This window comes from Podarcis bocagei (assembly GCF_964188305.1).
Source record: "Podarcis bocagei genome assembly, chromosome: Z".
NCBI lineage: Eukaryota > Metazoa > Chordata > Lepidosauria > Squamata > Lacertidae > Podarcis > Podarcis bocagei.
In genome coordinates, this window is record NC_138140.1 from 45468243 (window position 1) to 45492655 (window position 24413).

A 24413-nucleotide genomic window follows, 5' to 3' on the forward strand; every position below is an offset into this window, starting at 1 on the left:
CTTTATCTTAGCTACTGTCAGTCTTAAACAATGAGATCAGAAGAATTATATCTATCATGGCAGAATAGATTCTTTCTCCAAAGCTATTTTTTATTAGCCATCAACAGAAAAAGGCAAGATGGGATGACCAAATGTTCAGATCAATTTCCTCCTGTGAAACCTTTAAGAAAACACACTCCAAATCTTCTAAATGAGTAACTATCCAGGCCTCTTGGCCTGCACCGCCTCAGATTCAGAGGCTGGTTCCAGTTTATTGCTGAATCCATTGATCTGTATACAGTCCATTTATCATTCATGAAAAGAGCTGGTGATCTTCACAGTATATTAGAAGAAACAACTCAGATCATCTGTCAACGGCCCTCTTATTTCTGTTTCCCTCTCCGCAGGGATTTCATCTCCATCCATTCTTCTTGAATTAAAATGTTGCTAAGCAACACAGCTGGGGGCACGGATGGCAGAATGGCTAGAGTCTATCAAGCTGTTTAAGCTGTTGGAGATTTTAGCGGTAATGTCGTTCATATGTGTGTGTGTGATGATATATATATATATATATATATATATATATATATATATATATGTATATACACACACACACACACACACACACACACACACACACATATTTCGATGGCATAATCTGCTGCTTCTGAATTTTCTACCTATATAATGTGCCATATGTCTGTGGGCTTCTCAATGTCCCTCTTCTCGTCAACTGGTTTCTCAGTGGAGATGGGAAAAAGCTATCAGGAATTTGACAGTAGTGATGGGATGTTTAGGGAGGCAGGAGGGGCTATATTATTTTATTATATCCTTCCTAACTTGCACCAGCAAGTTCTATAACTTAGCAAAGTTGTTAAACAATCCCCCTCATCTCTCTGGTGTTGCAATAAGAGAATTCCACAAGTCCACTTGGAATCATTTCGCAAATGTAGTGGTACTTTATGCCAATGTATTTCATTCTTGTGTGGAACTTATCACTCAGAGATTGCTTCATGCAACTCTGATTGTCCTCTAGCAGCTTAACAGGTACCTTGCTCACCAACCCAAAGTCCTTAATGAGTTGATCCAGCCAGGCAACCTCTCAGCATGCTTCTGTAGCTGCAACATACTCTGCTTCTGTGGAAGATAATGCTACACAGTTCTGTTTATAACCACCCCATGCAACAAGTCCATTCCCTACACACCACAACAGAACTCCATAGCTGAGAAAAAGTTTAGTTCCATCATGGAGATGGCAAGATGCATGTTAAAGAATGCATCCCTGCCACAGAAGCTGTGGGCAGATGCAGCAAACACAGTAGTGTTTCTCCAGAACCAAGGGAGCTAAACGCACACCTTTCAAACTTTGGCATGGGAGAATTCCCAACCTGTCACACATATGTGTGTTTGGAAGTTTATGTTACTACCATGTCCCCAAAGAACATAGACACAAGCTTGACTCCAGGGCACAAGCAGGTATCCTTGTGGGGTACACCTCTGGAGGCAAGGGATAAAAAATTTTGGACTTACAAACTGGTAAGACGAGTGTGCACCATGCAGTTTATTTTGATGAACACAGCAAAGCTGCCACTAAAAATAGTGTCGTAGACTTTTCTGAGGAGCCAGAAAAGGTTCAAGAACGAGAAAGCAATCATTTGAGTTTGTGGAATCTTGTGGCCTCAAGGTGTGTCCACCAAAGGTAAGCACCTCTGATCCCAATGCCAGCAGCCAGTTGACAAGACCCTTTCCCTCTGCCAAAATGTCTGCATATAGGGTCGGCCCAAGACATTTTGCAGTCTGAAGTGAAGGACCTTCCCTACCATACGTGAAAAAGTTGGCTGAATCAACATTGGCAAGGGGATGGTATCCTCCGCTGCATCTGAGGGTGGCACAGCTCTGTTCTCCAGCAGACTGGAAGCCTTAGGCACATGGAGAGGGGCTACTATTGTTGCTTCCTGCCTGCACAGCATCTACTACCTGAGGTGGCCATCTCTGCCTAATGGTAGGGCTGGCTCTGACATGATTGCTTATCCCAAACAAAAACCAAAGGGATGATATAAAAGAGGCAGCAGGTGTAGGCAATGTGGCCACAGATAGGCGGAATGAAGGAAGTGAGCACTACCAGAGGGAAGCTAAGACAGGCTAGTTGGCAAATGGGAGCCATTTTGAGATGGGAAGGGGGAAAATGTGCTGATGTTTAAGGCCATGCATACACATACACCCCAGTTTGGATTATCGCCCAGCCTGATTAAAGTTCTGTGGAACTCAAAAGTGTACCCCATATTTTGTGATAGGAACATAGGAAGTTGCCTCCTACTGAGTCACACTGTTAGGGTCCATCTGGATCATGCTGCCTACACTTACTGGTAGAAACTCTCCAGCATTTCACGTACAAGGTATCCTTCCCAGCCCTGGAGATGCTGGGAATTGTGAAAAGCAGATATTCTGTCACTGAGCTACAACTCTGCCCAACTCTGGTTTAATCTATTGGTTAGCTTAATAAATATATTGCCTTAATAAGGGTTTTTGGAGTCTCTGTTAGGGTCCAAAAGATTTCCCTTTCCCTTTTTGTGTCTACTCTCTTCAGTTTTGCTAAGCAGTTTCTTATTGCTACTAGGATAGATTTCATTATTTCTGCTGCTCCTTTATAGGGTCTGGCATTATATGGTTTATTGAAATGCTGATGTCATGTTCATTGAAATGAAATGTTACAGGATTGTTTATTAAAACACTATTAAAAATGCAGATATGGATATCATGGACTCTAGCACACAAATGCTTATTATATCATAATAGATTTTTAAAGTCTTTAAGGTTGCACAGGACTTTGTTGCTGATTTTGGGCTTATTGAAAGCTTTCTGGAAATGCTGATATTACATTTTGGAATAAAATTGTCACTATTGTTTTGCTGCATTTTTATTTTCTGCGCATTGCAAAGATGCCATTTTTTGTGTGTGACAAGGCAGCACACAAGTTTAAAATAGTAACAGCTAGTGGGAAGTGCCCAGCCCTGTCCAGAAATTCAAATAACAAAATAACAACAAGAAAAATTGTTTGGTGATTTTATTTCAAGAGTTGTCTAAATGCATAGAGAAGAAATAGACAAGCAATTCCCTAAAATATATAGTAGAGGAGTGCCTGGAGCTGGCCATGCTTTTTTTAAATTAATTAAAGAAACTCTCAAATTTTGTGATTTTTAAATGGATAGTGTAATTTGTGAGTTTAGATCTTTCACGCCAAAAACTGGGAGAAGTCATGCCAAAGTAACAGTTTAATCTACCAGCTTGATTTAAAATGGAGTCCAGCATGAAAACATCAATGTTGACCCTCACCGACACTACGGGAACCCTTGTGTCAAGTTTGGTGACAACATATCAAGACATTGTTAAACCTATTCCAAGCTCCAAAACTACACTGTCCACTTTAAAATTACAATGTTTTTTTTTGGTTTCTGAAAGTCCTTAGGCAGTGCTGGGACTCCCCACTAATAAAGAAACAAATAGAAAATCTGGCCACTATGAGGAATACTGTAATCAAAGCACCATTCATTGATGCTTCATTGAGTACACGTTGCATTTGAATGCAAAAATACATTGTATGAAAACATGTTGTATGCAGCAGGTTTGCCAATTAGAGATAATTATTATTCTTTGATCAGGGGGAAAATGCATTATTTTCTTAATCTCTCTTTTTGTAGCCAACATCCTTTGAAATATGCATCTTTGCTGTAACGTCATTATAAGAAAATACTGTCTCCAAATTAGTCCCTTCTCTCACCCAGTTCTCTTTCTTGGGATAGCTAGCTATTGACACAAATTGTCTGCATTGAGTAGTTCTCTCTGCTTTGATAATTAACTTTTGATCATTACTGACTTTAATGGTTCTAGTCTAATATTGTCATAGTCATCCTCCTCAATTACTTTAGCACTCATCACCTTTAATCTTTGAACAAAATGATCTCACTGAACCTCCATCAGCTTGACTACAGAGTTAATAATTTCTGCTTCTCGTCTTCCTGGCTAAGTTTGATTTGTCTGAGACGTGATGTGAACTTTTGATTATTAATTTAAAGGATTTCAGATACCTTGCTCGCTCATTCTCTCAGTTGGGATATTTGTTCAACCTACATAAATGTAGGCTTAGCAAGGGTTCCACCCCCCAGACAATTAATAATGATTTCTGTGCTTCTGTTTTTATTTAAATGAAGCAGGAAGGGGGTTTCTAAACACTCCCAAGTACTCAAAGGCCCAGTTGTCACTGAAGCCATATAGCTCTATCTGGGCAGCAGCACCTTAAGAAGCAGGTGGGGGTTATATCTATCTACCACTACTAGTCTCTTATCACGCAAGCTGTTTCACTGTACTCTTTTTGGTACCTGCTAAAAACATTTTTGTTTAAGCAAGCCATTCCAGGTATGTACAACGATGACATGCATTCTAATCTATTTTTTAAACTTATTGAAGATTTATTTATTTTAAATGTTTTAGATAGCTGTTTTGAACTGTTCTTTTTTACTGGTAATTTTATTATTTCATTCTTTTTGTAATCCCTTTGAAGTTTCATTACAATCCAGGGGTAAATTTCTCTCTCTCTCTCTCTAGCATCTGGTGAGTTTGGGCAGTGCCATGCCATTGTCCTTCCAACAGTAGAGTTACTGCCATTTACTATGATGGTACCAAGATGGTGGAAAGCAGGAACAGGCAGAACCAACATGAAACCAGCCCCAAGTTTGTTATCACCCCACCCTGCCCCTGTGCCATCATGGTACCAACCTAGTAACTGGAATTCAGTTCCGGCACCTCTCTGGTGGGCACCATTGCCATTATAAGCAAACAAGGGAAGCGTTCATGGTGAGTCCCAACACCTCTTTTTCCTAGAAAAATAGTGCTGCCCATTCATGCTGACTCCTTGCTTCCTTCATGTCTGCCTGCCTCCCAGTTTGATACTGGTCCACATTCAAGGTTCTTGTGTTAATGCACAAAGCCTTAAACACCTCCGGAGCACTAAACAACGGATACCTTCTGCTTTACTTTGATCATTGAGATCTCCTCTGATGGGGAACTTCTGGTGTTTCCCCACATCTCTGAGTTTCGGGTGGCCTTTGCTGGGGACTGAGCCCTGCCTCTGTGGTGGGCCCTGCCCTGAGGAACTCCTTGCCAGTACAGCTGGGAAGAAATCAGACAGAATCCTGAAAACGGTGTTATTCAGACAGGCTTTTGAAGCACAATTTCCTTTTTCCTGACCAGTATTTATTGATGTTCTTATTGATCTTGCTGCAATTTTGAATGTTATACATGGCCTTGCTGTAATATTATGAAAACACAGCCTATAAATATCTAAATAAATATCTGCAGCCCTGGTATGACAGGGAGAAGACTTACGCCAAATCCCTTCACCATGGGGCATCTAATTTCCCATGTGCTGTTAATTGTTTTGGAACAGAGGCTTATTCCGTGATGGCAGAGACTTCCTGTAGCCTAAAGTGGCACAGCTCAGCCATGGTTTCACAGCCTCAGGAAGAACAAGGTCTGAGAGGAGAGATCATACTGTGAAGGACAGAAATGGAATTGAAAGAGCCTAAAGTGGACCCTTAGGACATTAATAGGGTTACATCATGTGGCTGCCGCTAATTTTGAGTCTGAAAATGTACATTAAGATAATTAAAGGTAATTGGAAAATTGAGAGCAGATTGAGGCGGACAATTTCACCACTTCACTTTGTAATTTCCTTATGATTTTTATACTCACAGCTATATCCCCTAGAATGTGCCATGTGACTGAAATGTCACATGTATCATCAGTATGTCAGGGTAGGATTTGCTGCAATGCTGCAGTCATTTTGTAAGATAGCATGTGCTTCCTGGAAATATGTGTGTGTGTGTGTGTGTGTGTGTGTGTGTGTGTGTGTGTGTGTGTGTATATATATATATATATATATATATATGGGACACGGGTGGTGCTGTGGGTAAAACCTCAGTGCCTAGGACTTGCCGATCGCATGGTCGGTGGTTCGAATCCCCGCGGTGGGGTGCGCTCCCGCCGTTCGGTTCCAGCGCCTGCCAACCTAGCAGTTCGAAAGCACTCCCAGGTGCAAGTAGATAAATAGGGAACGCTTACCAGCGGGAAGATAAACGGCGTTCTGTGTGCTGCGCTGGCTCGCCAGATGCAGCTTGTCACGCTGGCCACGTGACCCAGAAGTGTCCTGGCCTATAGAGTGAGATGAGCGCACAACCCTAGAGTCTGTCAAGACTGGCCCGTATGGGCAGGGGTACCTTTACATATATATATATATATATATATATATATATATATATATATATATATATATATGTAACTATAATTTTGTCCAATTTGTCAGTAAGTAGTTCAAAGCAACATATGCAGTTCTTCTGCTCCCCTGTTATTCTATGAGGTAGCTTAGGCTGAGAGACTGACTATGACAAGTGCTGGAAATACGATAATCTCTCTCCATCTTTTATCCTGTCTTTACGGAGATCTGTGAACTTACTGGCCAACACCTACAAAAGACAAGTGAGCTAGCCAGGTTGAATTTATTTCATGGTGAAAACTTGAATGTTCGCTTTAAATCATTAATTGAATATTTACAGGTGGTGGCCAAGGTTGGTGACTGCCACATTCTGGAAGGGATTGGAAGGGGCAACTTTTATGACATAGCATAAAATGGTGTGGCAGATTGCTTTAAATGAAAACCTTAAAACAGCAGATTGACACTGTTTTGTTATGAATATGAACAACATGGATAATTGACACTATCCTACAGCATATTAAATCTTTTGACTAGTTTGATTTCTGATACTGTTCTGTTTTTCCTTTATTGCATTGGATTCTTCCTTTTCTTTAATTGGTTATATAATATGGCTATATTCTGGGTAGCATCATAGTTATTAAAGCAGTAGGAGTTTTTGTTGTTGCATATGTGTTGTTGTTTAAACATTAAGAAGAAAAGCTTTCTATATCTATATAAAATGATAGTATTTGTGTCCCAGTTTCTAGCATTCTTCTTACACTGCAATACTTCCTGCATCATGGAACTCTTTAAAAAACACACACACACCATGTCATACTAAATTACATTCAAACTAGTGGGCATGGGGTGGCAACTGCGTCCTACTGTTCCCACATGATTTACCCATGAAAATGGCGGGGAGAACTGTATGCCACAATGCAGCCCTGAATTTCATCCCATGATTTTCAAGTCTGACCAGGTTGATTTCCCCCCTGCCCCCGAAAGCAATTCACACAGAAATGAGCACTAAACTTCCACTAGATTTTCCTAGGATTCCAGAAATGGCTTTATTCTGAGTGAGAGATATCATTAAATGCAAATAAATAACAGGCAAGGGAAGATCTAGAAAATGGAAGAATGTGCTGTCCGAATGCAGTCTAAGTGTCCTACCTATACCATTCCAACCAACCAATCCTTCTTTCCCATAAAACTATTTGTAAAGGGCAGTTCAAGACTGATGATTGCCATCATGATTGTATCCTACCCTTCCACAATGAAGGTCAAGGTGGCATATACAGGGGCATTATTTCACTTGATCCTCACAATAAATCTTGTGATCTATGTTAGGCCAACAGATGGATGAACAGAATCACAGATGAGTAGAATCTGAACCCAGGTCTCTGTGTGCCAAGTCCCAACAGCTTTTCCACTGTTACATTGGTTCTTGAGTCAGGTAGGTAGCCGTGTTGGTCTGACAAAGTAACTGAAGAAGTGTGCATGCACACAAAAGCTTATGCCCAGAACAAACTTAGTTGGTCTCTAAGGTGCTACTGGACAATGTGTTTTGTTTTTTTTTAAATTGGATCTTGAGGATAGTTTCAGTGACCCAGCTGAGCTGACTTTATGGGAATTCTGGAAGGCCCTTTGCAGTCAAAGCAATGAGAAAATGACCCTCATGCCCTTTGGCATTCAGGGAAACTGGTACAGTGGAGTGACTGAGAGTTGTTCCTGCAAGATGGTGCCCCCAGCTCAGTGCATTGTCTCCAGAGGAAAATATCAGCCCTTACCCTAATCTCCTGTGACAAGAAGCTGGCAACTTTGCATCTGGGAGTCTGAGTGTCACGGTTTAGGTCAGCCTTTCCTTCAGGGTGATGCAAAGGCTGTTTATCAAAAGACTGCATTTGTAACAATGGCTCTCGTCTCCTGTGTCTCATATATTCAACATTCTCCCCATGCCTCCATTTGCCATACAGAAAAATCGTTATTTAGGACATGTGTTTTCCAGAGAAAATATACACCTCTCTAGCTGAGAAGCTGGTACCTGATTAATTTAACACTCATCTTGCTGTTAATTATAAGGTTGTTAAGAACTGCCGGATTGGATCCGACCAGGGCCCATCTATGCCAGCATTCTGTCAAATAAGATGCCTCTCAGTTGCTCTAGAAAAGGTCTACTCTCTTTATTTGTCTGAAGCATTCTGTAGTCAGACTGCCTATGAAGGTTCATATTCTATATAATAGGGATTTGGAACTTTTTTCAGTCCAGGAGCCAAATTTACTTCTGGGATTTACATGTCAGTGGTAAGTAGGAACAGAGGAAGAAATTGATTCAGTTTGCTTTTAAAGACAAATCTATCCAATCTGCTCTCTTCAAGACAGCATGTGAACTGAAACAAAGTTATCCTTCAAAATCCACACTCATCTGAATTTTGCGATGCAGTTCTCCAACCAAATAATAGCTACAAAAATGCTTAGGGATGTGCATAAAAATAAATATGTTAGTGAAAACAATGCACAAAAATACATTGTATTAGGGGAAATTGCTTGCAAAAATATGCATATTAGACAAAGCTGCATATACTTAGGAAAAAGTCACACTAAAATGCTGGTGAATTTTCACAAGTATATATATATATGAGCGTATATATATGTATATATAAGTATATGTATATATATATGTATATATAAGTGTGTGTATATATATATATATATATGCTTTCGTAGATTTTCACGGGTACAGGAATGTAGGTTTTGGTGTCTTCGGGTGTCTTCCCGTGTAAGAGTTGGGGTGTCTAGGCGACGTTTCGACGAGGTCTCACTCGTCATCTTCAGGCTGGTGCTTTCGGCTTCTTGTTACTAGAACAGAGCAGGATCTCAGTGTTTGAGTTCCTATAAATACTGTTGAGGGGGTGTGGTGTATAGCCTCCAACGTTCTGGGCAGATAGGAAGTTCCTAGGTTAATGTGCCTTTTCTTCTTTTGTTCATTAATTACTTGAGGGATATCTTGAGTGATTACTTGAGTGATATTCTGAGTACCACTTAGGAGGGTCATTAGGTGTGGATTAGTTGCTAAAGCTTTCGTGTCTTGACCTCTTGACCTTGTGAAGAGTTTTTCTGAGAAGATGGTTGTACTGCACTTAGTTGTGCTCTGGCTTGGCTTCGTGTATAGGGGCGAGCTGTGGTTTTGTGCCCTGTGCCAGCCAGATCTGTGTAGGGAATCACTCAAGATATCCCTCAAGTAATTAATGAACAAAAGAAGAAAAGGCACATTAACCTAGGAACTTCCTATCTGCCCAGAACGTTGGAGGCTATACACCACACCCCCTCAACAGTATTTATAGGAACTCAAACACTGAGATCCTGCTCTGTTCTAGTAACAAGAAGCCGAAAGCACCAGCCTGAAGATGACGAGTGAGACCTCGTCGAAACGTCGCCTAGACACCCCAACTCTTACACGGGAAGACACCCGAAGACACCAAAACCTACATATATATATATATATATATATATATATATGTGTGTGTGTGTGTGTGTGTGTGTGTGTGTGTATATACACTTATATATACTTATATATATAAGTATATATATATATAATACTTATATATACTACCGCTCTTAACCACTATACCACACTGGCTCTCATATATATACTTAAATATACATATATAAGTGTATACATATATATATATATACTTATATCTATAAGTATATATATATACTTATATATACTTATATCTATAAGTATATATATATATACTTATATATACTTATATCTATAAGTATATATATATACTTATATCTATAAGTATATATATATACTTATATATACTTATATATAAAAGTGTATATATATATATGTATATATATATATATATATATATATATATATATATATATACACAACACACACACTTATATATGTATATTTAAGTATATATATGAGAGCCAGTGTGGTATAGTGGTTAAGAGCGGTAGTCTCGTAATCTGGGGAACCGGGTTCGTGTCTCCGCTTCCCAACTCCTCCACATGCAGCTGCTGGGTGACCTTGGGCCAGTCACACTGAAGTCTCTCAGCCCCACTCACCTCACAGAGTGTTTGTTGTGGGGGAGGAAGGGAAAGGAGAATGTTAGCCACCTTGGGACTCCTGAAGGGGAGTGAAAGGCGGGATATCAAATCCAAACTCTTCTTCTTCTTCTATATATTGCAAATTGCTGCAAAATGTGGATAACTCAATTTAAGATTGGAAAAATGAGAGAGAGAACCAAAATTGACACATCCTTCTATTCTTTGTGGTAGGTGGGGTCAGAAGTAGAGGTGGGTGTAGCAGCAAATGTGAATTTTACCTTGTCCAATAGGCTAAATAGGGAGTGTGGCTCGGAAGTCTTAGCGTCAGATGTAGAGCTCTGGCACCCTGGACTTTTTAGCTATATGCTAACTGGAAACTCATTCTCCAAGAGGGGTTCCTTAAGTAGCCAAAATGAAAACATCTACATGGAAGTGGGAAGTATCAGCTGACTTGAGAAACCTTAAGGCAGTTGGAAGTACAAAAATACTTTTGAGAAAAGAACTAAAAGAGAAGGAACCATAACAACCAAATGAAGATGGAATATGCTTAGTGGCTGCAGGATCCCGACTGACTGTGGAATGGGCAGGAATGGAGAACAGTGATGGAGAGGAATGGAATGGAATGGAAAGGGCATGGCTGGCTGAAACCAAGGCTGGGCAAAGGTTTGCCTCCATCTCCCTCAGTCCCTTCTTCTGAATGCAAGTGTGTATGGGGGAAACTGGGTGTCATTTAGTGCTGGTGACAGAGAAAGTCAGTTGACTTTCAGGAGTGGCGTGTGTGTAAATAGCATTTACTGCTCTTTGTTAGGTGCCCCATGTCATTTTCTTTTTTAAGTCTAGAAGTCCAAGCTGCACATCCAGCCAGCTAATGCATACTTTGAAGTAGCCATGGATGCTATAGGATGAATGAATGATAGTGTCCTAGCCAGGGACATTATATGAAAATACAAGACAGGGCCACTCCAAAACCACCAATATTCAGCTGGGCTAAACATTTAACCCAGCCCTCCCACTGGAAATCTTATGGGATTTGGAGCCCAACATCATCTGGAGGGTGCCACATAGCCTATCCTAATAATACATGAATATAGATGCCCAGAATATGGATTGTTGGTCCATTTAGTTCAGAACTGTTAGCCCATAATACATAGTATGGGTCTAAGTAGACTAGTCCTGGGCTTGGTGGGCCAATAGTGAGCTGTCTAGTCTAAGACTTGTCTACCCTGGGCTGTCAGCTATACCCTGCGGCCTCAAGCAAATGTCTTTCTCACTTCTACTACATGAGATCCACTAACAAGATACTGACCCTGGGGATTTCTGCATGCAATGGAGCACACATGCCCCTTAACTATTGCATCTCTCATCTGCCCACAGTATTGCTCCTCTGAGAAAATATGTTGGTGTCTAGTTTAAGAAGTTAAGGCAATGGCGCCTGAAGATTAATTGGGATGTTTTGCCTTTGAACATGCTGTTTCATTTCCAGGTAAGGTTCCCAAGGCGTCTGTGGTAATTAGCAGCACCGCTTTAAGCTGCCCCAAGTCCCCATTTGTATCTCTGGTTCAGCTTTCAAAGATTGACATTTAGAGATCTTTTCTTTGCAACGACTCCCCCCCCCCCCACTTCCCTTTCAGAATCCCAATGTGAGGGTGGCGTCCATGTTGGAAATCGTCTGTCGGCTTAACGCCAAACCCTTCCAGATAAGTAGCAGATAAGCTGCACAGGCTTCAACAAGTCTCTACAAATACAAGGGTGACATCCCAGGGGGAGAATCTCTATCTCTTGCTTGCTCTAACTAGGTCTGGTTTGTGTTCCCATTATTATTGCGTTGAAGAGAGCCCCCCTATGGGTTAAAATTCCTTTTGCCACGCTGAAAGACATTTCAGCAAAGGCTGTTCCTGGCCTCCCTTTCCTTGCAGCTGTTGCCCTTAGATTCTCCTTTATGATGAAGGTCTTCTTTATTGTGGTCCTTGGGGAATCTGCAGCAGACCCTAATCTCTATCCCTCTCTCAATCAATGAATAACTCTCCAGTGAGGAAAGGGCAAAAGCAAAGGATAACAGCAGCGACATCATGGAGAAAGAAAGAGAAAGAGGAGGGGTGGAGTGGAGACGTGAGGCCTTGCTGCTGCCATTGTCAATGCAATGCTCCATTGCAGAGTTCATCTGCTGGGTTGTGGGAGTGTAAAAACCAATTACATGTTTACGAGCCATTATAAGGAATCACTAGGAGACGAAATGTAGATATGCTGAAGGTCTAAGTTTCTTTCTGATCTGCTAAACTTCAGGTTTCTTGGCTGGTTTCCAGGTGGCTTGTCTATTGAGCATTCATCCTGCTTTGTTGGTGGGGAGGTGAAATGACATTGCGCCAAGCACATGCCACCCTGCTCTTTCCAGCATATTTCCCTGTTACTTTCCTTATTGGGGGGGGGAGGAGTCCAGTATTGGGGAATGGGGGTGGAGTCGATTTGTTGTGCACAGCTCCAAAGCAACTTTAAGAACTGAACAACCTGAATTTGCTGGTATGTGATTAATTCCCATCAAAAAACAGAGACAGTTTGGAAATGCCTCTTGCCTCTGTCACCTCAGTATAAAGTGATAAGAAACTCCCACTCCACCCCCCCCCCCACACTCAGTTGAGAATACGGTCCTAAGTACACTTGCTTATGAGTAAGCCCTGTTGGTTTCAGTGGGTCTTTCCTCCAAGTAACACTATTGAAGCTTCAACACACCCTTATTAAAGAGGTGGTGAAAACCATCCATATTGGCCTTTTAATACACTGTAAAAATCAGTTCTTAATTGCTTCTGGAAACATTGTGCTGCCTAAGATGTCAGTGAAACTCAAAGGAAGGCAAACTGTTTACATTAAAATACTCCATCAAAGTTATTTGTAGCTGGTTTCATCCTAATCCTTCTGATTCCCCTAGCCCATGCCTTTGACAGGATGACCTTGCCCCCGGTATGTGTGTTCAGTATTGATGCCATTACTGAAGAATGATTCCTCAGCTTTTCTGCTGATAACTAAATAGAAACGTGGGGAGGAGGTATTGTGGGAGGTAAGCAAACTTTTCAGGATCTGGGTAATAATGGGTGCAGGGAGGTGGAGGTCGCTGGAAAACAACAACCGATCCTGCTATTAAGATTCAGATGCCATATCTCTTTAAAACAGCACAACTATATCTTCCAAATTAGCCAGTTTTTAATCAGGGTTTTAAAACAACACCGGCGAGACAGACAATTGGAAAGAAATGTTCCATGCTTCCATTATCTATTGAAGGAAGGGGAGGCTCAACCTAAGGCCCGACAAGCGTTGGAGTGATCAAGTAATTCATTTTGCATGCAATTATCTAATACAAACACAGCCAAGAGAGAAACAATAACTGAAATATGACAGCCAAATCAGGAACAAGGATTAAGTAGGAGGTGGCAATGGAGTTTAGGGTTATCTGAGATCCACATGTGTAAAATTTAATTGTTTAAGGGAGAAGGGAGGGGGGAGTGTGAGGCTGAAAAGATAAAAATCCACTTCAGCAATTTGTTCTGCCAAGAAAATACTTAAATGCAGAAAATGGTGATTTTTTTTTAAGTGAATGGTATCAAAGTTACTTGGGTCCAAAACACACAACACTCTGGCAATGTGTTTTAGATTAAGGACACACGTTTCAAAGGTTAAGAGGACTATTTCTTGGGCAGAATGCAGAACAAAGAATGGGCTGGAGAAGATTAGTAAACTGCGGCTCTTTAAAATACTAGTTTCTGCTGCAATTCACTTGGATAACTCAAAGCTAATTGGGACTAGACAAGAATCCAGACACTGAGCTGCTCTTATTTATTGTGACTTTGGAACAGGTTTAAATTGTTTTTCTTTTCTATTTTTTTAAAGAATTGTAAAGAGAAGTCAACAAGAGCTGATCCTGCTAAACACACATTGCCTGATCAAGGATCAGATTCTTGCATGCACAATTGCAGGAGAAACTATGCTCCTCGGGGTTCAGTGAACCATCTGGGTGGAGATGGCAATACGCATATCCATGCAAAGCAATTAGTTCCTGCCTGAAAGTGGTTGCACATGGCAAGAGTTAGGTTGTGGCAAAGGATGCGGGGAAATTCCATCAAAGTGGGAAATGGTACAAGGAATTGTGTCTGTTCAGGAATGGAAGCCAGGCAGGCAACTATGACCAGTCCACTCCCAGTCTGTTCTTATTGATGCTGTCTCCCCCACCCCTGAAATGGTGTGGAATCATGTAACACACCATGTGACAATCATGCAACAATCACATAATTAATTAAGTTATTAGATTTTACCACAGTAAACAGTGAGCTGAATAATGTGGTTTTCTGCAGAAGGTGAACTGCAGCGGAACAGAAATGGTGCAGCATATGATGGCCACAGGGTGGAAAATAAAATCAATGCTTTTTAACATCCCTAGTTGTGTCCAGTGTTATCAATACAAAAATCCTAATATTGAAGGGAGGTGGGTTGCTGCCAGAGGGTCTTTTCTGTGGTGGGTGCCTTCGTTGTGGAACACTCTTTCCAGAGTGGTTTGCCCAGTCCTTCCTGTACTGTTCTTTTGGCACCAGCCAATTTTTTATTTTCCTGGGCATTAAAGATGCAGCTTTAATCCTGCCGATTCTCCCCCCTCCCACCCCACCCCAGGTGGTTTCTAAAATTTACTTTCATTAAAGCCACATAATAAGAGAAACAATTATTGCAGGTTATTTGATTGTGCAAAATATAGAGCTAATGACTAAAGACCTGACATTTATCCCATATATTCATTCTTTTCTGCTTAGTACATATAATATACGTGGTGTGTGTGTGTGTAAGTAATAATTTGCTGTGTTGCATCCAACACTGCCATTCTGCTCATGCAGCGGACCTGCTTGTGCAACGGAACTTCCCTCTCCTCTTTCCTACATCCCCCTTGCGCACCCACCAAGTCTGCACCAGAACGTTGACAGATCCTCTGGAGCAGATCTGGGGGGCATGTGAAGAAAGGAGAGGAAGGGAAAGTCATGCAGGGTATTGGATGTGGTTTGTGACATTTTGTATTTACATTTTAATTTTAGATACAAAAAAAATTAAACATGCCATTTTAATTGTCTTCTCTGCAGTATCCCTCATTTACAGAACGTTCACCCCAAGGAGGTTTGCTTGACATCTACCTTTCATTGTTTTAGAACCAGGACCAGGCAAAGGCAGCTTTGTTTTACCAGGTATTTGGGAGCACCAATGATATAATATTGTTCTGTTACATTTGTTTTTAATACATTTATGTGATTTAATTATTATATTTTTTACTTATCTGCAAATCACTTTGGGACTTTTTCTTTTATAATAATAATAATGATAATGATGATGATGATGATGATGATAATAATAATAATAATAATAATAATAATAATAATTATACCCCGCTCATCTGGCTGGGTCTCCGCAGCCACTCTGGGCGGTTTTCAACAGAATATTAAAATACTGTACTACATCAAACATTAAAAGCTTCCCTAAACAGGGCTGCCTTCAGATGTCTTCTAAAAGTCTGGTAGTTGTTGTTCTCTTTGACATCTGGTTGGAGGGTGTCCCACAGGGCGGGTGCCACTACCGAGAAGGCCCTCTGCCTGGTTCCCTGTAACTTGGCTTCTCGCAGTGAGGGAACCGCCAGAAGGCCCTCAGAGCTGGACCTCAGTGTCTGGGCTGAATGATGGGGGTGGAGACGCTCCTTCAGGTATACTGGACTGAGGCCATTTAGGTCTTTAAAGGTCAGCACCAACACTTTGAATTGTGCTCGGAAACGTACTGGGAGCTATGCACAAATTCACATATGAAACTGCTTGAAACTGACTCTGAGCTAGTGGTCTAACCAGCTCCGTATTGCGTACACTGGCAGTGGCTCTCCCAGTCCTACCTGGAGATGACATGGGGGACTGAACCAGGGAGCTTCTGCCTGCAAAGCAGTTTCTCTGCCACCGAGCCACAACTATTTAATTCTTTTTGTAAGCCGCATGGGAATATGGTTGAAGGGTGGTGTAGAAATATTTATAACAAATAAAAGTTTGGGTAGATGAAGCGTGGTGCAGAGCTACAGTTTCCCAGTACACAGGAAATTCAACTTTGCATCTGTGATTTGGCCATGGGAATGCTGGTGGCTCTTGCATTACTTTCCACGCAGTTGGGGGAACTCTTAATATTTTAAAATGCAGAAAACGCTTAAGTTCAGTTTAATGATACTGCTTAATAAAACATTAAGCAGATGTTTACCTGCTGTTAAGAATTTGTGCCTTGTAGCCTGGCCAGCATGCATATTTAAGGGGGAGGGGGGGTCATAGGAATGAGACCATATTGGTGGATAACTTCAAACAATTTGACAATACTTTTATAAAGCCATCAATAGAATTTTCTTTCCTTTTTTTTTTTTGAAAAAAGCATTTGATACTGATTATGCAGCCCATTCTGAAAGAGAAACACAAAGGCTTGCATCTTTAGATCTTTCGGTGAACTGAGAGCACACAGCATTAATAGCTGCTGCACAGCTGTAAATGAAAATTGACTCCAGATCTAACCCCTTATTTTCTGCCTCCCTTGGCACCCCAAAGAAACTCAAAATACTCACAGAGAATAAAAGGGGGACAAACTGGGCATTTGATATATGTGAAGGTGTCTCGGTGTGACTCCTACACCTTTGCCAAAGTATTCTGAAAACAATCAGCTTTGCAGAATGTGGATAAGCGTCTGAATGGAAGCTTTAATGCTGGGATGGGTAACCTCAGGCCACAGGGGCTGAGTGAGATGCCCCAGGCCTTTCCAGCTGCCCTTGAGCCTCTCTCCAGGCCACACTTCTTTGCCACATGACCCTTACTGGTCATGTTTTGACCCTCCTTCAGTATTTTTGCCTGACTATAATGCACCTTGACCTCTTGCTTGCCTAGATAGAGGACTGAGAGGGATGTGTGAATGTGCATAGAAAAAATGCCTCCTTTGCAAAGGTCACGTTAACATCCATTACTCCACACAATTTTTTCCTCTGATCTGCCTACCGTGGAATGTGGCCAAGAAGGGAAAGAGGCCCTTAGGCTGGAAACGGGTTTGAGCCCTGTTGTAATGGGTCTCCTTTCATGGAAGTCACAATGAAATGGTGTCCACAGTGGCAACCAACCTTGATACCTTTGGTAAGATAGACTGAAGGAAGATGTAGATAGGTAGCCGTGTTGGTCTGCCATAGTCAAAATAAAAAAATTCCTTCCAGTAGCACCTTAAAGACCAACTAAGTTAGTTCTTGGTATGAGCTTTCGTGTGCATGCACACTTCTTCAGATACACTGAAACAGAAGTTGCCAGATCCTTCTATATAGTGAGAAGGTGGGGAGGGGTGTTACTCAGAAGGGTGGTGGGAATGGGAGATAGGCAGATAGCTGAGAGAGCCTGTGTGGAAGATGTGTTTGATTAAGAAACTGCAAGAAGTAAAAAGGTACTCTCTTGAGTACTTTCATCAGGATAAAATAAATGCTGGTGTATCTGGAATGAAGGACAACCGACAAGCAATTGCAAAGTCTTTTGAGGTGCTACTCATTAGCTACCTAAATGGAAATGACATTTAGGTTCTGGGCAGGCAGGGATAAAGTGTTGCAAATATCATAAAAATTCATGCAGCTACATTAGGCATTTGAGAAAGCAGACTGGATGTCAAAAATGTTACCTGCTCATTATCGTCTTCATCACTGCTGAGTTTCAGATCATCTTCAAGCATTCTTTCAGGAGGGAAAAAAAGACAAAGAAAGAAAAAAATGCAAGGTTATTTAAAATGAACAATGTTTGAGCCTCTCTTGAAAATAACTAAGCAATCTCTGTGCTAAAAACCAAAGCACATCTAGATTAGAGCTACTAAAATAATAAATCTGTGGAGCACATTCTACACGAATCTATTTATAGTATTCCATGCTATACCCATTGCATTTGTCTGTTGTTTTGGAGGGATAACCTTTGGAGGTCCTTACTCTGTATGTCCAAGTTAAATGCATAATATTAAAAACAGTAAGTAATTAGCAGCCTTATGCAGGAGCTCAGTCTATGCAATGATAGATTTTGAAACAGCTGTCACATCAGAGACCAAGATTTCTTGCCACTTGAACACAGGTTCTGATCACGTGATAACAACATCTTAAACCACCACTAGATTAGTTAATTCAGGGTAATGATCTGGCTCAGTGACATTTGAGGGAGTTCCCTCTCCCATGTGAACCTCCTAAGACATTCAGGTTTTCCTTAAAGACCCTGCTCCAAGTGTCCTGGCTGTTAGAAGGACAGGGTCTTCTCAGTGGTGGAACCAAAATTTTGAAACATCCTCCCTAGGGCTGTACATGCACACCAAAATAGTGCAGTTCTGGAGATTGTTTGAGCCCCTGTGTTTTTGACTACATTTTCAACTTAATGGGTTGGATTGCCAATCTGCCTGAAGGACCCTGTGTGAGAGGCAGGGAAAGAAATCTCTTAGGAGAGAAGCTGGGAGAAGAGAGGGATGCTCCTAGGTGCAAGGACACACCCTTTTGTGAACAGGAGAAAAGTTAAGATTTATCTGTGAGAGAGGATTCTGTACTTATTTATCTCTTCTATCTTTTCTCTGTTCTTTTATTCTTTTTCTTTTTCTTATTTTTTTCTTATTATTTTTCTTATTTTCTTATTTTCTTATTTTATTATTTAGTCATTACTTTGCATTTTATTGTAATGTGAAAAGTGTTAATAAAACTTTATCAAGAAAATGTTGCCGATCTGATAATCTTTGATTTTTTCCCCCGCTGGTTTTAAATAACACAGCCAGTAACCTTGTTGATTGCTGCATCAAAATGTGCTACATATTTTCATATTAATTTTATTTTAAATGAAAGTAACATCACTAACAGGGTCTAAACCACAGAGCCTGGGGCTTGCCGATCAGAAGGTTGGAGGTTCGAATCCCCATGACGGGGTGAGCTCCCGTTGCTCGGTCCCTGCTCCTGCCCACCTAGCAGTTCGAAAGCACGTCAAAGTGCAAGTAGATAAATAGGCACCACTCTGGTGGGAAGGTAAACGGCATTTCCATGTGCTGCTCTGGTTCAGCAGAAGCGGCTTAGTCATGCTGGCCACATGACCCGGAAACTGTACGCCGGCTGCCTCAGCCAGTAAAGCGAGATGAGCGCCGCAACCCCAGAGTCGTCCGTGACTGGACTTAATGGTCAGGGATCCCTTTACCTTTACCTAACTTCACTAACAACAGAGGGAATTTATTTTTGTTTTACATTAAAACTGTAAAATAGTTTGTTCTCTTTTATGCTCTGTGAAAATACATTTCTGTTCTTTATTTCAAGAAATGTTCATTTACGTAACAATCACACAGAACAATGCAAAGAATTCCACAGGGATATTTACATTTAGTAAGTAACTCAATAAACAAAACTGGACAAAAAAGATGCTGATGACAAAAATGTTAGATGTGCAGCAAAGAATTAAGCACAGAAGCACCACTTTTTGATGTGCTGCTTATAAAAGGGTTAATAAAAGGCTGTGAAGATCAAAACATACTTTTAACATATAGCAATCCATGACTGCCATTTTCAATGTCAACAAAGAATTCTGTGGCATGATCTCTCTTGGGCTGCAGCATACTATTTCTTTTCCATAAAGCAACCTGGAAGGTGGCTGCAAATATTTGAGGGTACAATTGAGCAAAATGGCCTGACAGCCACATAATGGGCAATTGCTTTCTGTTTTGAGAGAACCATTAAAGTTCAATTCAAGAAAAAATGCTACCATATTTCTTAATGAACTTGTTTTAACTCAGCAACTTTCCATTATGGTGTCCCTCTGAACTCTTTGTATGTAAAGTTCCATGGATACTATTAGCACCCCAAATTTTAAATCTATCTGTTTACTTTTTAAAAGTGCAAAAATGCATGTTAACTGGTTTGTAAGTCATTCGTCTTTCCCTGACCTCTGTTGTCGGGTGGCTCAGCTGTTACGAAATATCTAGACCTGAAACTACTGATCATTAACCTCTTAATCAATGACAGATGCCTCTGTCAAGTGCAAACCCGTAAACGTGTGACCAAGATCACAGATCTTTCTTTCTACCTAAAACAAGAGACCCTCAGCAAATATTAATCTTTAGCAGTTTGGATTTGGGGTGACAAATGGGTGCTCGTTACTTGTTTATCTAGCTGCCATCTTTGTTTCTACAGTGGCATTAGTCGCCCGTGATGTTCATGACAACAGACCACAGAACCTCTATTTACCCTTGATTTTTATCAGCATAGTACATTACACTCTCTTCAAAGGGCAAAAATGCCTTTAAGATTCAGTTACAAAAATAGCAGCCTACTGATAAGGCTACATCACAATGATGACCACCATTAGCTCCAGCTAAATCCTTCCTTTAAAACTTACATCTCTTTTCAATATGTAAAAACTCTGTCTTTTAGAAGATTTTTTTAAAAAATAATAATAATCTGTTCTGTGTTATTAAAAAAAATTATAAGGAGAGAAGCATGAAAATGATTTTCTTTTAATCATTTTCTGAAGGATCTCTTTCTTTATTGAGCACATTTTCTTTATTCTCTTACATGTTAAACATCCTTACTTGACACACTGTGGTAGAAACAAACAGAGTGGATAAAGGAAACTGGAGATTAGACAAATGGAAAGAACAAAGGAAAAAAGAGGAAGAGATGATAAAACTGAACACAATGACTAAATGAGACACAGCTATCTAAAGGGTCTGATGAAGAACTGTTCTTAAACACCACCATCCTACCAAGGGATGAGCAAATATGTCAGTTTTTGTTTCTCTCAGTTTTTCGGTTTTCCAGGCTTTAGTTTTCCACATTCCCACATCGGCTTGAGGGTTGTTGCTTTTTTAAAATGCCAGAGTGGCTTAACAGTCAATCCCTTCCCCCAGGGAACTCTGGGAATTGTAATTCTGGAAGGGGAATACAGGGTCTCTTAACAACTCTCAGCACCCTTAATATAAGACAGCTCCCAGAATTTTTTGGTGGAAGCCATGACTGTTTCAAGTGACACCATTTTGCTTTAAATGCATGGTGTGAATGTGGCCTTTAGCACTCATGTGTAAGCAATTAGTGATTTCATTGGATAACAACCTTATCTTCTACTGCCTGTAACTTTGGTGTTTCCATTCTAATGGCCATTGGGTACAAACAATTAGACAATGAATCTCAGCCACAAAATTTGAAGCCAAATTACTTCAGGAACATAGAACACAGGCAGCTGCCTTATACTGGTTCAGAGCATTGATCCATCTAACTCAGTATTGCCTACACTGACTGGCAGAAACCCTCAAGAATTTCAGACAAGGAGACTCTCCCAGATCTACTTGAAGATGCTGGGGATTTAACCTGGGACCTTCTGCATGCAAATTAGATGCTCTGTCACTGGGGATTGCCTTAGCAATCCCTGTGAAAACTAGTTCTGAACATGATGTTAACAACTCTCACGTGTCAATATACTATATACCAGGCACATCCAACTCTTAAGAGACTGCGATAAAAAAACTGGCAGTGAACTATCTGTTGACATTGAAGGGAGGAGGAGTGTACATGGGCTGGGTTGGTGGAAGGCAAGGACTGACCAGAGTTGTTGAGATTTTTTTAAGGGTATATGCCATACATTGCTAACTGAAAAATCAACATCAAACACACACCCACACCTCGAAATAGACAATCATCGTATCCACAATCGACTGCAGCAAATGCCAAACAACTACCCATGTAATGCGACAGAGGGAGTGGAAACATTCCTTCCCTGGTGTCCCCCCTCTAGCGATCAATAAGGATCTCACAATCAACCGCGATCTACCAGGATCACCCGGGGATCTATCCATCGATTGCGGTCGACTGGTTGAACATGTCTGCTATATACTAACAGCAAACTTCTTTTCTGAATGCCTTTATTTATGCAGCCAAAATAGTAGCATTAACAGCTTCAGGAGAATCTTGAGGTTTGAAGGTACACAACAATGGGGCGACCCTAAGTGGAGGATGGAGCTCAACACCAAAGGACTGGGAATGCTCAACTGGTGGGTTCAGAATATTGACTCTTGGAAGGATAGGAAAGGAACACTGAGTGGGATGGGGAATGGAATAGTGTGCTCTGAAAAAAGGTGGCAGCTAGGTAAAACACTGAGCACTTCATTATGTGTTCGTATGTTTGGAGGGGTGCTTGAATGTGTGCATAGACATATACATATAATACACCTTCACAAGATAGTAAAAGACAACGCTAGTGTGTGTCCCTCTCTGTGGGTAGACACACACACACACACACACACACACACACACACACAAATGGAGGCAGTGAAGCTAAATAAAAAGGGAAAACAGATTGCCTAAGAACGCAATCTCAAAGGATATTAGGAATTCACTTCATTTTCTATTCTTCTCTGGCATTATTATTGAAAATACATATACTTGTTTGTCTTCTCATCCATAGCTAATACCCCATATCACTTGGGGGGGGGAGGGAGGGAGCTTACAGAGGATATTTTGATCTCATTATTGGAGCAATGCCATTTACATCTGATAGTTAGCATATTCCTAGCCTGTTCCTTCCTGCCTTTCAGACTGGCAGGCATTAGGGCGGTCTATCAACATAAAGCACAGTTTCTAAAATTCTCTTCATAACACTCTGAATTTACATGCTTAGAACATGCACGGGAAATTACTGGGGAAAGAGGGCTAGGAATGTGATGAGGGAGTGAAGTACAGGAAGTGGTGGTACTGAAACAGGACAGGAGAAAGATAAAAGAAGGTTATGGCTGAATACCTCTCCATCTCAAAATATTTTCCCAACCCACATGTGAAGTCTCACAGGCTTTTAACCTGTGAGTAATAATGAAGAGTTTGCCATTTCCCCATAGACATAGAAACCACTTGCGTTTGTCATAGGCATTTACTGAGAATGACAGGTGCATGTGTTGTTAACATATACATATGTGTTTTGTGTGTGTGTGTGGACATCTACAAGTGGCAAACTACTCTTGCTACTTATGTGATTTTCACAGGTATTTTTCCATTGTAAGGCAGGTGGCTATTGTTCCCATTTTACAGATGAAAATCTGAGTGACTTATTGAAGGCCAGACAACAAGTTCCTAACAGAGACGGGAAATGAAGTTGTGAGTTCAACTCTCCGTTCACTAAGCAATGCAGTCTTGGCCATCTTATAGATTCTACACCGGTTCACAGAATGTCCTTGACAAAGGAGACCTGTACATGTATACTTGGAATCAAATCCCACTGTGCTTTCTCCACAGTATTTAGGATTTTATCAAGAGAAGAACCAGTGTGATGTAGTTGATAATGTTTGGGATTCACATCAGTCTGACCTATCTCTAAAGGTTGCTGTGAGGATTTTTTAAAAAAATTAACCACCACTGTGGATCGATTCCTGGGCTGTTTTGAGGGAAGGTGGTGTACAACTGCAACTCTCATGGCTGCAACACTTAATCAGTTAGATTAGTTGAGACACAGCCTTAATGTCTACTCAGAAATCCCATCGAGTCCAGTTGGGCTTATTCTCAGACTGCAATTTCAGAAAACAAAAACCCACTTCCAACCAACTAACAACATTCTCCTGATTAACTGGGTTGCAGTCCCCCCTCCTTTAGAAAAACCCCCATTGTTTTTAACACCAGTAAAAGTTGCACACAGCAAACACCATCTTAAAAGAGGGTATTGGTCTGAAGGCACATAAGGTGGTGAAGCTAAGCAGGTCTGGGGATGGTTGATGCTTGGAAGGGAGACCAGCTGTGAACCACATGGATGCTGCCTTGGTGGTGCTCAATGATGAAAGGAGTTTGGGATATCAGTACCCAAAGTTATCTTACATAGGAGGAAATGCAACTTCTAAGTGCTACAGTGACACATGTTGCATCATTTAAAAACAAGGGAAGTATGCTTCTTGTTTTCAGAACTATTGCTTTCATGCAGCTTCATTCTGTTTTAGGGATTTGCAACCTTCCTTTTGTGAACAGGGGCTTCACAAAGCAGCTCGCAACATATACAAAATGCAAAGCCAAGTCCAAATACAATAGGAAACCATTTAAAATATCCACTTTGTGGCAAAGCTTTATAAAGAGAGTTAG

At 40.9% G+C, this 24413-nt stretch overlaps 1 protein-coding gene across 6 annotated transcripts in view; it reads right to left on the bottom strand.

Moving 5' to 3' along the window:
* The window catches only part of AFF2 (ALF transcription elongation factor 2), a 393570-nt gene that overhangs the window by 92893 nt on the left and 276264 nt on the right, over positions 1-24413 (bottom strand). For all 6 annotated transcript variants that reach the window (XM_081178936.1, XM_081178935.1, XM_081178934.1 and 3 more), the window contains one exon: positions 17981-18032. In XM_081178936.1, coding sequence (XP_081035062.1) covers positions 17981-18032 — 52 coding nt within the window. The remainder of the gene's footprint in view (positions 1-17980; positions 18033-24413) is intronic.